This window comes from Ursus americanus, chromosome 12, assembly GCF_024610735.1.
Source record: "Ursus americanus isolate L20-20 chromosome 12, mUrsAme1.1.p, whole genome shotgun sequence".
NCBI lineage: Eukaryota > Metazoa > Chordata > Mammalia > Carnivora > Ursidae > Ursus > Ursus americanus.
Genome location: NC_142138.1, coordinates 65,069,370 through 65,089,341, shown reverse-complemented (window position 1 = coordinate 65,089,341; position 19,972 = coordinate 65,069,370). Strand labels below are relative to the sequence as shown.

Sequence of the window (19,972 nt, the reverse complement as noted above, 5' to 3'; positions counted from 1 at the left end):
CAAAATGTGCTATCAATGGATCAGAAGATTAGGAGAAATTCTAGAAAATGCAAGTCAGATGAGATCAGACTGATGAAGAAACAAGAACAAAGCTTAAAACATGTATAAGAGAAAGCCCTCAGCAAAATTAAAAATCAGAAGTTCTAACACAGACATTTCACAGATGGAACTCTGCACCCAGAAAATTAAGTTAGTGTCCCCAGGTACCTCACTACTACCTGGAAGGTGGGAACCACAGGTCATAATACCCAGAAGCCATATGCCCGGCTCCATCCCTCCCCAGTGATCATGGGGAGCTGTTTCTGTGATCACAGGATATACCACCAAGAAGTGAAAAGGGATCCTCAAGGAGAACCATGACCATGCACCCAAGAATCATCGACCTTAGAGAAGACCAACTGCATGAAAGTAAATTACAGAATAATCAAAAAAGTAAAGAAATAGCATCTAAAAATAAGAATAAATAGTTAAACAAAAAACTTGAAAGTGAATAAAAGAAATGTAGGCAGAGACTTGAGAGGTAAGAGTCTACAAAATAACAATAAAAAACAGTGGCTGTGAAAAAAATAAAGAGTTCTTAGATGTTAAAAATGATAATCGTGTGTCAAATCACTGTGTTGCAGTGATGTATGTATATATATATATATATATATATCTGAAACTAATATAATATTGTATGTCAATATACTTCAATTAAAAATTTTAAAGGAGAAAAAAAGGAAAAAAACAATTGTGAAAAATTAAGGTGAGGAAGTGGATTATGAGGGAGAGAAAAGTTAAAAGACATGGAAAAGGGATCTGAAAAAATACAATCTCCAGAAGAAGAAGATAGCAGGAGTGAAGGGGGAAAATAATGAAAGAAATAATCTGGGGAATTTTTTCCAAATTTAAAAAAAAAGAAAAAAAATTTAGATTAAACAGGACAATCAAGTGCCAAGCAGGATTGATACTAATTATCTTTAAAAGATCATCTAGATATGTCATAGTGCAATTTTGGGACTGCACAGATAGACAATCCCAAAAGCTTCCTAAAGGAAACCAGTTACCTACTACAGAGTGAGACCTGGATGGACATTAGATTTATCATTAGCAGCACTGGTGGGGGTTTTGTCATGTTCATTGGTAGGCTATAGATACTGATCCGGATAGACGTATTGATGATACCTGTAGACGCGACACATACTAGAGATAGATGTTGCTAGAGACTAAACATTTGAATATGTAATAAAATTTTAAATGTAGTCATTATATAAGTTGAAATAGAGTGGGTACTTTCCTAGTTGCATAGAATGGAGAAAATAAAAATAAAACAAATAAATATAAAAAATAAAAACTCAATCCATTAAAAGACAAGAAATAAAAAGAAAAGAAACAAAATAGAAGGTAAATGGAAAACATTAAACAACATTATTGTGCTGGTTATTAAGTTATAGTCTCTGAACTCCAAAGCTACCATCCTATAATATGCTTTGTGCTAAATCTGGAGGTCTGCAAACAGCATTTTTCCTTCAGATTAATTTTAACCTATGCCAGTTTGATACACAGTGTTAAATGTTAACCAGCCTCTTCCTTGCTTCTGAGAACGTAAGAACTTCTGCTTTCCCTTCAGGTTCTCTTCGCAGATGGTGTGGTGAGCAGTAGTCCCGATTCAGGTCCTGTTGTTCCTCCTGTTGAAATGCCACCAAGCCCTCACAGCGGAGACTTGATGGACGCAGTTTCTCAGCAAAAGTCAGAAACAGTACCGTCTGAGACTGGCATTCCAAAGAAAGGTAATAATTGGCGCCTCTCAATTTATAATGGCTGTAATAAATCTTATGCTTCTCATCTTTTCTATGAATATATTCATGCATACTCACATATATATACATACGAATATATCTTAATTGAATCATAGCATTATACACTGTTTCTTGAACTGATTTTTTCTTTTAGTAATAAATAATGAACATTTTCCTGTGTTATTATATGCTCTTACACAGCATTAGCTCTAATGCCTGGGCTACTCTTTTAGGGTTAGTTGAGGAGATCAATGATGTCAATGTTCTACCTAGGCATCTCTTTGCTTCTCTTGACCTTTTCCTCCGAGCTGAGAACTGGGAGAAGGCCACCCCAGATCCAGGTGTGAGGTTCTCATAACTCTCAAAGCAAAAAGCAAAGAGAGTATACAAGAACTTTCAAGTGTCTCTTTTTATCAGGGAGGAAAACATTTCCAGATTCCACCCCCTTCCCCTAACAGCAGACCTCCCCTCATATCCTATTGACTAGACCTGGCCAAGGACCTAGGCTGGGAAAACAAGCATCTGATATTTCTGGATTTTTTTCTTAGGAGATGAGCGCTACTAGTAGGGGAAAAAGAAGTTGGATAACAATTGAGTAAGCAATCAACCATGCCTGCTATAATCTAATTTATGAAATCGTTCTCCTCAGAGATATTCTCAATTTATATCCCTACCTCCAATGCAGTATGAAAATATCTGCTTCCTCATACCCTTGCTAATGCTGGATTTCCTTATTCTTTTAATCTTATTACATTTGATTTGATAGATAATTAACAATCTTTTTATTATGTTAATTTGCATTTCTTTATTCTGGTAAGGCTAAACATTTAACAATTTTTTTTCTTTTTGTGAATTCTATTCACATATTTTCTCAGTTTACTATTGGGATGTTCCTTATTTTCATATTTATTTGTAAGAGATCTTAATATGTAGGAAATGTGTGTTTGTGTACCAGGCACAATTCTGAATACTTTAAAACATTAAATCAGCTAGTTCTCATAGCAACTCCGTGTGATATATATTTTAATCATTCCACTTAACGGATGAGGACATTGAGACACAGAGAGGTTAAGTAACCTCCTCGAGGTCTCTCAGCTACTAAGTGGTAGAGCTGGGATTGGAGTCTGGGCACCTGCATTGCAAATTTTTCTCAATTTCTCATATGACTTAAATGATCTGAGACCAAGATTTAATCTTCTTTGTCAATTTCACACATCTCCCCACAGTAACCAGTAACCCTGTATAGAGGCAAACTGAATTTCCTTTTTGGTTACTCAAAATTTAATGAAATATGCTTTCCCTTAGTAGTAGTCGAAGGTTCTTGGTTGAAGTGAATGAAAGCGTCCTCATAGCTTTCAAACTTTCCAGCTCAAAGGCTCCCCTCCTTTTTTGATGAGAGAGGACTTGATGTAAAGGTGGACACTTCTGTTACAGCCCAGCTGGGTTCCAAAGGGCCTGCAGCATGGTGTGCTCCAGATTTCTATAAAGCCCATCCATCCAAGATGACACATTCACTTTAAAAAAACAAAACAAAACAAAATCTAATAGACTATTTTTTAAGAGCAATTTTATGCTTACCGAAAAAATGAGCAGAATGTACAGAATTCCCCTACACTTCCTCTCTCCCTGGCTCACGGTTGTCCCTATTTTAAACACATTTGTTACAATTGATGAACCAATATCAATATATGATTATTAATGAAGTCCACAGTTTGCGTTAGGGTTCGTTCTTCACGTTGTAGAGTTCCAAGAGTTTTGACAAATGCATAATGTACTGAATCTACCACTGCAATAACATACGGAATAATTTCACCCCCTGTGGAAAAACCAAAAACAAAAAACCTGTGCTCTATTTATTCCTCTCTCCCCTCACCTTCTCCCCAAAACCAGTACTCATGAGCCAACACTCTCTTCTCCCCACCACCGAGGACCTTGGAAGCAACACTCTCCTTTCTGTTACCATGGATTTCCATATTCTAAACATTTCAGATAAAGAGAAGCATACAATCTAAGGCCATTTGTGACTAGCTTCTTTTATTTAGCATAATATTTTCAAGGGTCATCTATGTTGTAACTTGTATCAGCACTTCATTTTTACGGTCGAGTAATATTCTATTGTATGGATATACCACATTTTGTCAATCCACTCATCAATTGATGGACATACAGGTTGCTTCCACTTTTGGGAAATTGCAAATAAAGTTGATATGAACATTTCTGTACAAGTTTTGGTGTGGACATATATTTTCATTTCTCCTGAGTAGATACTGAGCAGTGGAATTGCTAGAATGGTAACTCTGTTTCCCATTTCAAGCATCTGACAAACTGTTTTCCAAAGCAGCTGCATTATTTTCCATTCTCACCAGCATGGATGAGGGGATTCTTAGTGGGCGTGAAGTGGTATCCTATTTTGATTTTGATTTGCATTTTCTTAATGGTTAGTGATATTGAATACCTTTTCGTGTGCTTAGTGGACATTCATATATCTTCTTGGGAGAAATGTCTATTCATACCCTTTCCCCAATTTTGTAATGGATTTTTCTTCTTATTTTTTCAGTTGTAAGTATACTTTGTATATTTTGGATACAAGTTCCTGATCAGATACAAATCAGATACATGATTAGTGACTATATTATCCCAGTCTTTGGGTTATCTTTCCATATTCTTGATGGTGTCTTTTCATGGTGTCTTTTTGCTGAAGTCCGATTTATCTGATTTTTTCCCCTCTGGTTACTTGTACTTTTGGTATTATATCTAAGAAATAATTGTATAATCCAAAGTGACAAACACATTCCTGTATTTTCTTCTGAGAGTTTTAAACTTTTAGCTCTTGCATTAGGGGCTTTTACACCCATTTTTATATAATTTTTTATATGATATGAGATAGGGATCCAACTTCATTCTGTTGAGTTTATAAAAAAGACAATTATTTCCCCCATTGATTTGGTTGGCATCTCAGTCAAAAGTCAATTAACCATAAATGTCATGGTTTATTTTTGGACTTTTATTTCTGCTCCACTGATCTATATGTTTATCCTTTTGCCAACATCTCATTGTCCTGACTGCTATACCTTTATAACTTTGAGTCATCCACGTTTGTTTTACTTTTTAAATGTAGTTTTGACTATTCTGGGTCTCTAGCATTTCTGTATGAATTTCAGGATCAGATTGTTAATTTCTGCAGAAGAGGCAGCTGGGATTTTTATAGAGATTCCACTGAACATGTAGATGAATTTTGAGATCATTGACAACAATATTGTCTCTAATTCACAAACTGGGAATATCTTTTTATTTATTTAGGTCTTCCGTAATTTCATTCAGTACTTTTTTTATAGTTTTCAGTATACAATTATTAACAATTGCTTTGTTAAATTTTACCTATTTTATTCTTCTTGATCCTATTATAAATGGAATCATTTTCTTTATTTTTGGGTTGTTCATTGATGGTGTACACCAATACAATTGATTTTTTTGTATTTTGGCCTTGTGTCTTGAAGTCTTGCTGAGCTTTCTTATTCTAATCTTTTTTGCTTTGCAGCAACTTTGGAAATAAGATCCCAACCCTCAGTGTTTGTTGTTTTTGCTGTTATTGCTGTTTGTGTAGTGACTTTCCTGAACTTACTTTGCACTTCTCTCTCCTTTGTCTTCTGTGGTTGCTAAAGTCTCTGCTGTGTTAGCTTAGTGATCAGCTAGTGATTAGGCAGGGATTTACTTACATGCCTCAAGCCAGAAAGTCTCCCAGCCTTTGTCAAAGGGATTTGTGTCCATATTGGGGCATTCCTTCATCACTATCACAGTTCAGACCCTAGCTTTAGCTTCAAGGTCAGCCAGAGGTGAGAGATTCAGTGTTTCTTAGGTCTTTCCTGGACATGAGTACAGTCCTACATGTGCATCTAGCCACAGGAAAATGTCAGAGTTTTTCAAAGTCCCTACAGTCATCTCATTCTCCAGCTTTTCCTTTTGAGTTTTTAGGTCAGCTTCTTGTTTGCCCCAACTATTATTGCTGCCTGAGACAGCCACATTGTGAAAAATTGCCACCGATTGTCTCAACAAGGGCCCCAGGATAAGTTTGTTTACAATGAGTGAATTCTGACTCAGGTCAGAGTGAGGATTTTCAGGGAATTTTCAGAGCAGGTGAACAATGACCAATCTCTGGGTAAATAAAATCTTTTTAAAAACGGGAGGGGGGCGCCTGAGTGGCGCAGTCGTTAAGCATCTGCCATCGGCTCAGGGCATGATCCCGGCGTTCTGGGATCGAGCCCCACATCAGGCTCCACCGCTGGGAGCCTGCTTCTTCCTCTCCCACTCCCTCTGCTTGTGTTCCCTCTCTCGCTGGTTCTCTCTCTCTGTCAAGTAAATAAATAAATAAAATCTTTTAAAAAAAAAAAAAAGAATCTCTGGGAATGGGGCTTTTAGGGAGAATCCCAGGCCTATCAGTCCCCTCCAGCAGCTGCCACACTGTTGGTTTTCACAGCTACTGTGATTCCAAGGCTAATGTTTTTCAAGGGTACTGCACAGCTAGAGCCGCAGGAGACAGAGGATGAGAATTGGGCAAGTTACAACACCACAAAGAGGTTGTTCTTACTGAGATTCAGCTGATTTTTGCAATTCTTTGGTTTATTTCCTGAGCTCTGAAAGAGTTGATAATTTTTTTTCCAGTGTTCTCACTGTTTTTTTGGAAGAATGGCTTTTTGAAGGTCCTCTCTTGTCATTCCAGAAGTGCTTCTCCCATCTCACAAGAAATACTATTTAGTATTTTCGTTATTTTATTATTTGAACTTATTTTCATATATTCATTATTTATTCATAATTTTTTGAAAACCAATAATTGATTTTTAACTAATCTTTTGAAATTCGTTGAAACATGATGTATAGCCTCAAATATGGGCAAGTGTTTTAAAAAAATCTGTTTTATTGAAAAGGGCAAGTATCCTGCAGTTACTGAGTAAAGTGTTCCCTTTTAGCTGTTAGATCGAAATTGTTAGCAGTATTATCCAATCTACTTCCAAGTTCAACAAACTTCTCTGGAAAGGGCAAGATAGTAAATATTTTTTTCATTATGTTCAGTTAGCCAACACATAATACATCATTAGTTTTTGATGTAGTGTTCAATGATTCATTAGTTGCACATAACACCCAGTATTTATTTAGACTTTGTGAGCCATATTGTCTCTGTAACAACTACTCACCTCCACTAAAATTTGAATATCATATAATTTTTATATATCACAAAATATTATTCTTTCCATTTTTTAATTACATAGAAATGTCAAAAGAAGTATTATTTCACACACTACAGCAAGAGACAGCAAGCCATATTGGCTCAACAGGTCAAAATTTGCCAACCCCTATTGTATAACTTCACAGATAGTCTTAATCTACTATACCAATTTATTCAGCAGAAGTATGTTTAAATAAGGGTAGAATAGTCTATCCAGTGCTATACTCCTCACAATTTAATCTTTATTTCTGAAATTATTATATCTTTTAATAGTTCTGTAAGATTTTTCTTTATATACTTTGAGGATGTGGTTTTATTAACTTACAAATTTAGATATCTTCATGGCAAATTTAACTTCTTATCAGTATGCAATGGCTTTTTGTTCTGGATTTCTTTTTTGCCGTAATGTCTATTTTGCTTATATTATTGTAGCCACACCAGCTATTGTTTAATCCCTTTGCAGTATAACTTTTTCATACTTTATTTTACTTTCAGTGGTTTATGTTTAAATGTATCTCTTGTGAGCAACTTACAGGTGAATATTTAAAAAATTCAGTTTGATAATTTTTGTCTTTTAACCAGAGCTTCTAATCCATTTATTGTATAACAGATATTTTCTGAAAATGTCTTTATGTTGTCCCCATCCTTGGATGATAATTTCACTGGGTACAGAATTCTGGATTAATAGGTGTTTTTTCTCCAGTATATTAACAAAAATCCTTTAGACTCTTCTTACTTCTAGTGTTGCTGTTGAAAAGTTGGCTCTCAGTCTAATTGTTGTTACTGTGAAGATAATCTAACCGCCTTAAAAATATTTTCTTTTTCTTATTAGAATTTCAATATAATTTAGCTAGGTGTGGATTTCTTTTTATTTATCCAAGGGAGAATAAATTGGGATTCTTGAATTTATGGATTAATAGCTTTCATTTATTCTGGAAAATTCTCAGTAATTACCTCTTCAAATATTGCTTCTGTTCCATTTCTGCATATATTAAAGACTTTAACCTCTCTTTTATTTTATCTATTACTTTGACTATCTGAGAGTCATTCTAAATAATTCTTTAAGTCTATCAGTTCTCTTAATGCTCTGGAAATAGAAATAAGTCCAAACTAAATCTTAGGGCAAAGGTGAGGCTTAGCTTCATGCATATGTCTTACTGGGCTCTTCCCATTAGTTAAATCTGCATCTTAGGCCAAGATCCATGCTCTGATGCACATTCATACTCTGAATCTGAGGAATCTTCTTAGAGTTAACAATCCATCACTGTTTTTACTTGTATTTGCTTCTGGGTCTGAGTTTACCTCATCATTGAGGTTTGATAACACTGGCCAATCTCATCTACAGATCACTCATCATTATTTATACAAATGGAGCAAATCTATCCATGATAGATGGATTGAGGTATTATTCACAGAGTTCCATAAGGCTTTTTCAGTTCTGTATTCCTTTCCAAATAGATGGTAGTGGGGAGGGATTGGAAGGAGGGATGCATCAGATGATTATCAATGTAGTAGTTGAATTGTACAAATCCTCTCCCCTAGTGTGAGGCGAAGGATAGATGCCTGGTTGGTAAAGTTCTCCAGATCCAGAGCTAAAGAAAGCTGTCTCCTAATGTGACTAACTAAATGACAAAATCAGGGGAATGAAGAGTTAAAAATCTGGTAAAATGCTGGAGTTCATTAAGTCAAAAGAAGGAATCTGAGGTAGAGAGAAAAGGTAGGCTTTAAAAACTAAGGTATAAAACCCCAAATCTGGAATCCAGGGAGCTATAGGCAACACTCAAAATTATACAGAAATTGCCCAGAATAGGTATTTCTCCCCCTTGAGAAATAATGTAATTGATGAATACCACTTAGAATTTCCATGCCACAGTGCCTGAGGTAGCTTACAATGTGTTAAAACTTAATGGATAATTTATATAATTGATATTATAGTTATATTGTGTTTGATTTTACTTGAACTTCTGCAGGAAAAAGTCACAAAAATCAGACATCAATGGCACATAAGAATGAAACCCATGAGCCTCACCCAGAGACAGTTCAAACAGTAAGTCCTGTGGACGTTCATGTAGGCACCTGGTTTACAACCACACCTGAAGGAAATCGGATTGGCACCAAAGGATTAGAAAGAATAACAGACATGACCCCATTATTATCCTTTAAGGCCACGGATCCTGTCAGTGGAACGGTATGGCAAACTATTGTATAATGCAAAATTTATAGATCATTAGAGTTCTGAAAAAACACATTAGAAGAGTACCTGACAAATAATTAATTTTCTGTAACTACTTGGTAAATAGTGGGTGGAGGGATGAACAGATGGATCCATCTTCGCAAACACAAAACCTTTGTGTGGTTCATTTGACTAGAAAATGTACCATGAAATACTAATTTTTGAAATGAGAAACATATCATGAATATCTATACCACATTTAAGACATGTAAGATTAATTGTGTGATATATCTCTTTATGTTGAATGTGTTCGTGTGTATGTCTTATCTTCTAGAAGTTGAGGGGCTATACTTTGTTCCTACTTCTTGTACACAACTGAAATGAGTGGTAGAAATTTGTTCATGATCCATGACTTCAAAGAATGTACGGTATATTTAAGGAGATGTTCACATTAAATAATTCAAGAATTTGGCAACATTACAGAGCAACTAGACAAACGACTTTATTTGTAGCCTAAGAATAAGTGACAAATGAGTGGTATAGAAAATAATGGTTTGGGGGTACCTCGAGGGCGCAGTCAGTAAAGCGTCCAGCTCTTGGTTTTGGCTCAGGTCACAATCTCAGGGTCATGAGATTGAGCCCCATGTCAGGCTCTGCATTTATGCAGAATCTACTTGAGATTCTCTGTCTCCCTCTGCTCCTCCCCCTACTCGCATGCCCTCTCTCTTTCTCTCTAAATAAATAAATAAATAAAATCTTAGAAAAGAAAAGAAAAAAAGAAAAGAAAAGAAAAGAGAAAAGAAAAGAAAAGAGAAAAGAAAAGAAAAGAAAAGAAAAGAAAAGAAAAGAAAAGAAAAGAAAAGAAAAGAAAAGAAAAAAGAAAAGAAAAGAATGGTTTGGCTTATGATGTGAAATCAAAACTCCTGGGATGAACAACATTACCTTCTATGTGGCAGGCTTTCTGTTAGGGGGTTGGGGTTTTGTGTACATTGTCTCATTCAGTCTCCACACCAATGAATATCATATTACACCGATGAGGAAATCGGGCCTCAGCAAGTTAAGTAATGTGGTCGAGAGTACACATCCAGGAAGTGCTGGATCCCAATTAAAAGCAGTTGTGGGTGACTGAAAACTGAGCTCTTTCCATTCCTCGGCTAGTCCTCTAACCTCTCGTGTGGAGCTTTGCAGTACCCTCTGAATGTAAATGACATGACGGAAAGGTGCCTTATATCTGGGTTTGGGACTTCCTACCCGTGTTTAGAACCACGTGCTGCTGGTCAGAAGCAAAATGACTGCTCGCTATTGAGATGAATTAATCACCTAACCAAACGTGTTTTCCTTTCTTCTTTAGTCTACTTCTGAAATAATTTTGTAATCTCTTACCTTGTCTGCTAGCTGTAGTTTTTGTGAGACTCAAAGTAGGTATCAAATAACTCCCTTTCATTCGGTTCCTGATGTAGATTATTTGGCATAATATGTAAAAGCGATTAATATTTCTTAACTCTCAATTTCCTTAATTATTACCTATCACCATTATTGAAGCATGAACATTGGATTCAAGCATTCGTTGAACATCAGACACCTAACAGAATAATAAAAACAACAGTAATAATAATATTTACTGAGCGCTCGCTGTTTGCCAAGCTCTGTTCTCTTTTTATTTTCACAAAAGACTAGTGTTGCTTCCATTCTACAGATGAAGCAAAAACAGAAAGGTTAAATAATTTTCCCAAAAGCACACAGCAAGTAGTAGAGTCAGAATGTGGACCCCAGGTTTGCATTCCAGACCCTATGCGCTTAGCCACAGGGAAATAAGGGCCAAGAAATCACACGCTTGTACAAAACAAAATTGTAAATGGATGTTTTTTCATGACACCTGACATGAAGTATCACTAAATTAGAGGCGAGGGCACCGCCCTTGTGGTAACACAGATCTGGGTTTGAACTGTAGCCCCACTCTCTACTAGCTGTGTGACTTTGGACAAGCTTCTAATCCAGTTTTCCTTATTTACAAAATGGAGATAATAGTCATTACCTGAAATAGTTGATAAGATTAATGCCAGATCCAACACTATCAGGTGTTCAGTAAATACTCTCGCTACTGTATTCTTACCACCACTGAGAATAATAATTTTCCCTCCATATGGTGACCAGAAAGTGTCAGTGTTATGTGGTGTTATGAAATATTTGAATAATTCTAAATAATAGTATGTAAAAATCTCTATTGGATGAAGAGCTATTAGTAACCCTCGCTGACTTGATGACTGACTAAATGTTAATCACTTTACCAACATTATCTCGCTTACTCCACATAACATCCCTGAAGAAGATACTAGTGTTGCCTTCACTTTGCAGATGAGGCAAGTAGAACACAGAGAAGTTAAGCCACTTGCCTAAGTCACCCAGCCATCCATGAAGTTAGGATTTGAACTCAGGCAGCTTGACTCCAGAGCTCATGCTCTCAACCAGTGTATTCTTCAGCAGTACTTCTCATTAAACACATTGGCTGAGAGTTCCAATGATAAGAACCTAAAATAATGACAGCATGCATTTCTCTCACATATAATGATTCCTGCCTACTATAAAGAGATAAGGCAATTATCATCTGCTTCCAACAGCCCCAGATATTTGAGTCAAAACACAGCTAACAAACCTACTGTCACATCCATCTGGACTCTTCAGTGAAATACTGTGTCCCTTACAGTTAGGACAGAACAAGTTAGAAAATACTCAATGATTGAAATATGTATTACATAATTTGCAATAGTGTTATTGCCAGTTGGACACCTTCTGTGCAAGGAAGGGGAAGGAAGCGTAAATGGGCAGAGGGAGAAGCTGAGCTGTGGCGACAAAGCCTCAGCCAACTGGCAGGGATGCAGGAGCCAGTATGCTCTGCACCAGTGTTCCCAGTCTGGTAGCAGGAAGCAGACTGGTATACCCCTGCCTCACTCAGTCACTGGACACAGTGACCCTGGAACGCTGTGAGTCAGGCAAAGCATCTCTCTGCACCTGGGGCAGACATGGGAAGACCTGAGAGCTGGAAGCTGTTTGCTGATGGCCCCCACCCCACAGCTGGGGGGCACGTCCTCTCTCAAAGAGAGATACAGGCCGTGCATCTCCATGTTTGCCACATCTACACACACACACACACACACACACACACACACACAACCAGGGATTTAGAGCTTCACTGGTCAACCATTGAGTTACTGTATGTCAGGGCCTGATTGATCTTTCAAACTGAACCCTTGCCAGGACTGAGTGAGTTTTTTTCTGTGACTCCTCCTCTTTAGTCCTGCTTTGGCTCTCCTTGGGATAAAGGCTGAGGTCCTTAAGTAGAGTTTAAAGCTCTCTCTAATCTGGTCCTTCACCTTCTAGCCTCATCTCCCCCACCTTCTCCTCACTACTTACTGGGGTCCTCTGAGTCCCCCGTGCTACCCCCCCTGCACCAACGCACCAAACCCAAGCCCTGGCATTGCTTCCTCAGAGACGAAGCCAGACCACATCAGAAGCCTCACTATAGACACTGACTGGGTGATCCCTCAAAGGACTCCTTTGGCGTCTTCCTTAATGACCGTCTTTCCTCTGGTTTGTAACTCCTGGAGGATAGGGACTAAAACTTTAGTCTCATCCATTATTGTACCCCCAGCACCTGTCAGTTCACAGCACATGGCCAGCACTCCCCATCGGAGCAGACCTGGGACATACTGGGCTGACCTGGTAACCACTCTTTGGCTTCCTGCCTTGGTTGATAACAGCTATTTTCCTTCTCAGACCTTCTATCCATCTTCCACAGCGATCCTCTCCACTGGAACAGAAGAGATTACAGGCTAAAATTGACAATCAAACAGAACATCTAGGCTTTAATCTGCAACTGCATTTGCTCTGCTTTAGAGATACAAGACAGCAGATGCAGGAACGACCCACAGGCACAGCTTCCTTCAGCCCTCAAGCCCACATGGGGCACGAGCGGCAGCTGCAGACAAGAGCCCGTGAGTGTGTGGACCAGCTTGACACAGAGAAGCCACGGCCTGTGGTCCCCACCAACCGTCATGTTCTGTCCTGATGACATTGGACTGAGATTGGCAGAGCAGGCAAGGCAGCCTCCACAGGCCATGCTCTCTTTAAACCTGTAATATTCAAGGAGGCAGGACCTGGGGTCATTTTCCCAGACAGACTGGGGCCAGGCCAGTCGTGACGTTAACTTTTTTCTCACAAACATACAACAATGGAAGGAGCATCAATTTTCAAGTCAAACAGCCTTAGTCGAACACCAATCCTGGTGCTTGCTGAGTGACCTTGAGCAAATTTCTTAACTTCTCTAAGCCTACGTTCCCTCACCTACAAAACGGGGATAGCACTGCCTGCCTTCCAGGATTGTTGCAAAGCTTTGACCAAATAGAGGATAAACTTTAGCTTATAAATGGATAACCAGGATTTTGATTGTATTCAATGAGGTCTAAAAATAAGCGTTCTTGGGATTAACCGCCTGACCAAATGATCGCGCTCTGCCATTGTACGTTCAGGTCATGACAACTCGAGAAGACAGAGTGGTCATTGTGGAAAGAAAAGATGGTACTCGCATAGTGGATCACGCTGATGGTACCAGAATCACAACCTTTTATCAAGTTTATGAAGATTGTATTACTCCTCCAGATGATAACAAAACAAGTAAGTTTTATCTTTCAAGCATGTGACAATACTTGTGTCTTTAGACTAAGATGAGTAGGAACCTCGCTGCTTTTTTTTAACCCATACATAAGAAAAATAATTTTTGGAATCTGTCAACCAAAGAATACATGTGCAGTCTAGAGCAGGACCTCTATGGCCATTTTGTTACTTTTTTTTATCCTCAACAGACATGGGAGTGATAAAAGCTCTAGTTGGCTGATGGATAGTAATATAGAGTAATAGTCCCTTTTTCCATTTTCACTGCTAAAACATAGTCTGGATTGGTGGCAACTAAAAGTTAATAATCACGACTCCATTGCCCAGGACGTTAGCTCTCAGACCTGTTTCCGTTGATCCTTATGGAATCTGATTTGCATATAGGTGACCTCAGTAAAGTCTGCCTTCAATTCTGGACATGCCTCTCATTATCGGAGAGATGGCGTGAGAGAAGAACAAGCTGCAGGTGCTACTTAACAGGAACCTGGGCAGAGACTCTAAAGGCATAACGCCTTTCCTAACCTAAATTTAAGCAAGATTTTTAAAGGCAAATTATTCCCTGACTCCTTTTTCTTTAATTCCAGAGTTTATTTGTTTAATGCATTAAATGTTTCCTTGCCCAAAATTGGCAAGCGACTGGCAAAAGAACAACTTTCATACCCCACTGGTTAGAGCGAGAATTAAAAGAGTTACTGGAGAGGGCAATTTAAAAATATCTATAGTTTAAAATGTGCATATCATCTGACGCAATAACGCCACTTCTGGGTCTGTGTAGAAAGACACTCTTACGATACTCTTACCCATTTGTACAAGGAAACAGGTTCAGGGTGCTACCTGCAACACCAAGTATAATATCAAAACGCTGGGAAATAGATGTCAGTCAACAGTGGAATAGAAAAATAAAATGCAATGTATTCTTACAAAGAATCCTGCATAGTAGTTAAAAGGAATGAAGTACACACAGACCCATACACCTATATATCAAGATGGCTGAAGTCTCAAAGCAATGTCAAGTAGAAAGAGTAAGGGTAGAATGATACATATGGTAAAATATAATATGTGCATATTTAAAGCCCACAAAAGATTATACATTATTTTGATACATATATTTATAGAAAAGATAAAAGTAAACTTCAAGAGAAGGGAGTAAACCCAGAGATAAGGAGAAAAGTAGACTTCAACTTACCCGTAATTTCCCTCTTACATACATATTAAGAATGTTGGAACAGATATGGCAAAATACTAACAAATATAAATTTTGATTGGTAAGGATATGAATAGTTAAATTACTTTTTTTTTTTTTAAAGATTTTATTTATTTATGTGACAGAGACAGCCAGCGAGAGAGGGAACACAGCAGGGGAGTGGGAGAGGAAGAAGCAGGCTCCCAACGGAGGAGCCCGATGTGGGACTCGATCCCGTAACGCCAGGATCACGCCCTGAGCTGAAGGCAGACGCTTTAACGACTGCGCTACCCAGGCGCCCCGTTAAATTACGTTTTATGCTCTTCTGGGTGTTTTCAATTTCTCAAAATAAAAATAACGGTAAGAACAAAACAGCACACTGAATTAAGTAGGCAGAGTTATTCTTTGAAGAATTACTCTGCACTGACAGTGTGGAGGCCACACACCAGCCCTGTAGAGTGAGTTCGCAGTGCTTGGTCTCAACTTCTAGTCCAGGCAGCCAGGAGACAAGAGCAAACTCAGCAGGCAGGCGTGTTTCCATGTGTGCATCCGGTCAGATCTGCTTACCTTGCATTTGCTTGCAGCTGAAGGTCCTCAAACTGTCACCAGGCAGGTGAAGTGCATGCGGATAGAAAACTCACACTATGCCACTATCATCACCAACTGCGAGGACAGTAGCTGCTGTGCCACCTTTGGGGATGGGACGTCCATTATTGCAAAGCCACAGGGAACATACCAGGTGGGTCTAGGGGGAAATAAGGAGTGCCCCGAAGAGGTGTCCATTCAACTAAGAAAACCCACTCCTCTGGGGCAGTAAACATTCCTGCCATGTATAGCTGTTGCTCCTTTTGTCTCATGTTCTTAGAATACACTTCCCAATCTCTTCTTATTTAGTCATCTTCTTTTTACCATCCGTTACAGAGAAACACTGTCCTGCTTGTCTTACAATGCTTTGGTATTTTTGGATCAAGATTTTAAACCAGAATGTATTTGTTGGGGAACTTCTATGTGGCAGGTGGCAGGCACTGTTAGAAGCACACTTATGAACTCTCCTGTGCTTACCCGACCAGCTTCACTCCTGCCACCTCTGTCCTTATTCACACACTCCCATCCTTCCCATCTCCAGTCCATTTCCATTCTACCTAGAGTCCCCACAGGATGGGAGGGAGCATATGATCTGCGTGGTCCTAGGAGGGCAGCTTGCAAGGCTTTGTTCTTGAAGGCTCAGGGAGAAGCCCTGTTAGCTCCTGTACCTTCCTATATTTCCCGATTAGTCACAACCACCTAGTATCGGCCTGGAGTCCCTTTAGCCTTGGAAGGATTTGTCCTCATCTTTCCACTTGCTGGAGAAGAGACACAAGTGCCAGGATGTTACATACGATGTCACAGGATACTGAGCGCACAAAACCAGAAGATGACAAAGACCTTAGTGACAAACATTTGTTACTGTGAAAGCTGCTGAAGTCAGTTTATCCCTCACATCTCTCCAAATAATGTTATCCTGCTCCCTCTCCTTCCATTTAGATTCTTATGGGGCAAGGCAGGTCCTGAAAGTGAGACACAATTGTGAAATGTGGCAGCTGGCTAAGGGGTGCAACTTTTCTTCTACAATATTCAAAATGTCCATTTTTTCCAGCAGATTGGCAACATCCATATTCCAGGACCATGTGTGCTACCAGATGTCATGAGAATCCCCTAAGATTCTGTGATGAGGCCAGTTTTTGCCTTGTTTTTATCATAGTCCCAAATCCTAATGGTTACAACTATGAGGGCAAAGGAATTTTAGAACTAATGACAGTTGTCACTGGAGAAAGAGACATAAACAGAAAAGAGATCCAACTTAAAGACATTCAGTGTCTGCCACTATTGTGTAGCCACTTGTTCCTTCCAAGTTTGCCCAATCTCCCAAAACACAGCCCAAGAATGGATTGGAAGGTTGACCACTCTTGCTTGAGAAACACACAGACCTTATTTCCCAACTGGGGAAAAAAAAAACACAACTCCAAATGAATATACCAATACCTATTATAGCTCTGTAGTTGTATAGCACTGAAAGATGGCGTCCAAAAATACCCTCTGCCAAACCCCAGTTGGCTGGTCATCATTTCATCACTCACCAGCAGGAGAACAATGGGTTATATGATGAGCGAGGCTGGATTATAGGCAATGTAATAAAAAAAAAAAAGAGGTAGAGCTTGGTATGTCCACCATTGTACCTTAGCAGCACTAGAAAGATCAACCAAGACAGCAAATAGGAGGCAGGTATAACAGTTGTTATCTTCTATGACTATCGTGTGTCACAAGTGAGGGTGGGACCATCCACTCAGCTAGAGGGCTTCAGGAAGACAAGGTGACACATTATGGGTCTATTATCCCCCATGGGAAACCTTCCTCTGTCCCTCATTCTAGGAACTGAAACCAGTTTCCCTAGACCAGAAGACCTATTGTCTTTCTGGGGACAATGTGTGTGTGTGTGTGTGTGTGTGTGTGTGTGTGTGTGTGTGTGTGTTGGAACAAGCTTCTGAAAGAGAGTAGTCAGACTACTCTTCTATGCCAGTATGACCCAGCCTAAGTGGTTCCTTCGGGGAAGATATAGAAATGTAATAAGGATTTATAAGAATACTTTGGAGAAGGACTTCAAGAGTCCTTGATTTGTTAGCTATACCTAAACAAACCCCTTATGATAATGGAATGTGGTTATATCTTCTACTCGGTGAGGATATATGAATGTGAAATCAGTTGGAAGAGGCAAATTTTATAGTAAACTTTGAGAAGCGTACGTAAAATATGAGAATGTAAAATCATGAGAATTCTATTTGCTAACTGGCTATCGGGTTAATCAAAAACAATCTCTAGCAGAAAATGTGGGTCATCACTGTATTTGCCATGTTGAGTCTCTAGGCTTCAGCATGGATGTTTCTCCAGGTTAACTTCCTAGAAAGAAGGGCACGTCTTGTTTATCAGGTTTACTTTTGGCATTTCTATATTCACCTGATCTATGGTATGTGTCTCAACAGTGGGTGTTACAGGACATCTTTTTCTGTCCAGAGCAGCTTTCAGTAAGTTACAGAGTCAAATCTGACAGTTTGGGTCCATTTTGATGAGGTGTTTTGGAGGCCAGGAAAGTTGCAAACTTAACCATCCACCAGTGCCTACTCCAAAATGGGCTTGAGGGGCGCCTGGGTGGCTCAGTCGTTAAGCGTCTGCCTTCAGCTCAGGGCGTGATCCCAGAGTTCTGGAATCGAGCCCCATATTGGGCTCCTCCACTGGGAGCCTGCTTCTTCCTCTCCCACTCTCCCTGCTTGTGTTCCCTCTCTTGCTGGCTGTCTCTTTCTCTATCAAATAAGTAAATAAAATCTTTAAATAAATAAATAAATAAACAAGTAAATAAATAAATAAAATGTGCTTGAAACCACAGAAACATCTCAGAATTAGCTAAGGTCAAATGGGGTTCTCTGGGCCTGGGCGATGGTGGATAGTCAGTATGAGACACTTCCAGTGCGGTAGAGTAAGGACCTCCAAAAATATACATAAAAACAACTAGAAAACTGAAAATATTTTCAAAATCAATTTTTTCAGAACTCTGGAAATTAACCAAAGGATTACAACAATCAGAAAAACAAAGAAAGAGAAAAACTCAGCCTTGGGAAGTACAGCAAGATTCATGGTGATTTCACTTGCCGTATTCCCCTTTATTCCCTAGCTTCACGGTAGCCTTGAAAATCAACACCCTCACATTCAGGATAGCAATGAAAACCAGCATGCCAGCAAACACTGAAAGAGGAAGAATAGATTTAGAGCCTTCCAAAAATCCCATCATTGTTGACCTGTTTGGCAGTTTCCTGGAAACCCCATTCATATTGGGTTATCATTATTCGATCTGACTCTGAGCTCACTCACCACAGACTTTTCCCCATTTGGAGGTGATTATTTAACATTACAGCTGCCTGAAGTGGCAATAACAAACAAGAGGGTGAACCAAAAAATTAGAAGGAACAGCTGGGGAACAGAAGCCCATGTAAGGTTTTGAAAAGCTCGGACATATTCCTTGGAATCATCCTCTTCTGATGGCTCTGTTTGCATACTGGGGTATTTTTTCAGTGTTCCAGTTGGAAGTTTATAACTCTACTCAGTCTTCACTCCCTGTTTATGCAGATCCTCTTGATCAGCAAGAGTGAAAGATTAAGGTTTTCTGAGTTCTTTTCTGGGCATGCACACAGTCTTGCACATGAATGAGGCTTTCTGGATTCCAAGGACTATGTGCTTATAATGGATAAAGATGTAATTTTTTTACAGTAATAACACAAATTAGGAGGGAAGGAATAGAACTACATAGGAGCAAAGATTTATATAATATTGAAATTAAGTTAGTATTATTTCAATCTAAATGGTTATAAATTAAGACATTATTTGTGATCTTCAAGAAACTCTAAGAAAATAATGGAAAAATATATAGTAAAAGAAACAAAGGAACTAAAGTGGCACACTAAAAGTGTGTATTTAAAACAAAAAAGGTACTAATGGATGAAAAGAGGAGGAAAAGAAACATTAAACATAGAAAACAAATAAAAAATTAGAAGATATAAATCTAATAAACAGATATTGGAAGAATGGATTAAAAAACATGATCCACATATATGCTGTTGACAAGAGATACACTTATATGGTCAAAGACACAAACGGTTTGAAGGGAAAAGGATGAAAATAGATAGACCTGCAATAAATAATGGAAAGGAAACTAGAGTGGCTATACAAATTCAGACAAAATAATCTTACAATAAAATATTACCAGAGACAAAAAGGTTATGTTATAATGATAAAAGGATTACTCCATCAAGAAAACAAAACAACAATTATAAACATATTAATCACCTAACAACACTCCCAAAACACATAAGTATTTCCAGAGTTGTACATTATACAATTTAAAATGTCAAGTTTTTTCTCTG

At 38.5% G+C, this 19,972-nt stretch overlaps 1 protein-coding gene across 1 annotated transcript in view; it reads left to right on the top strand.

Moving 5' to 3' along the window:
* The window catches only part of SPAG17 (sperm associated antigen 17), a 212,056-nt gene that overhangs the window by 153,451 nt on the left and 38,633 nt on the right, over positions 1-19,972 (top strand). Inside the window, exons 29-32 of the mRNA XM_087866202.1 lie at positions 1,610-1,769; positions 8,970-9,187; positions 13,699-13,843; positions 15,608-15,762. Coding sequence (XP_087722328.1) covers positions 1,610-1,769; positions 8,970-9,187; positions 13,699-13,843; positions 15,608-15,762 — 678 coding nt within the window. The remainder of the gene's footprint in view (positions 1-1,609; positions 1,770-8,969; positions 9,188-13,698; positions 13,844-15,607; positions 15,763-19,972) is intronic.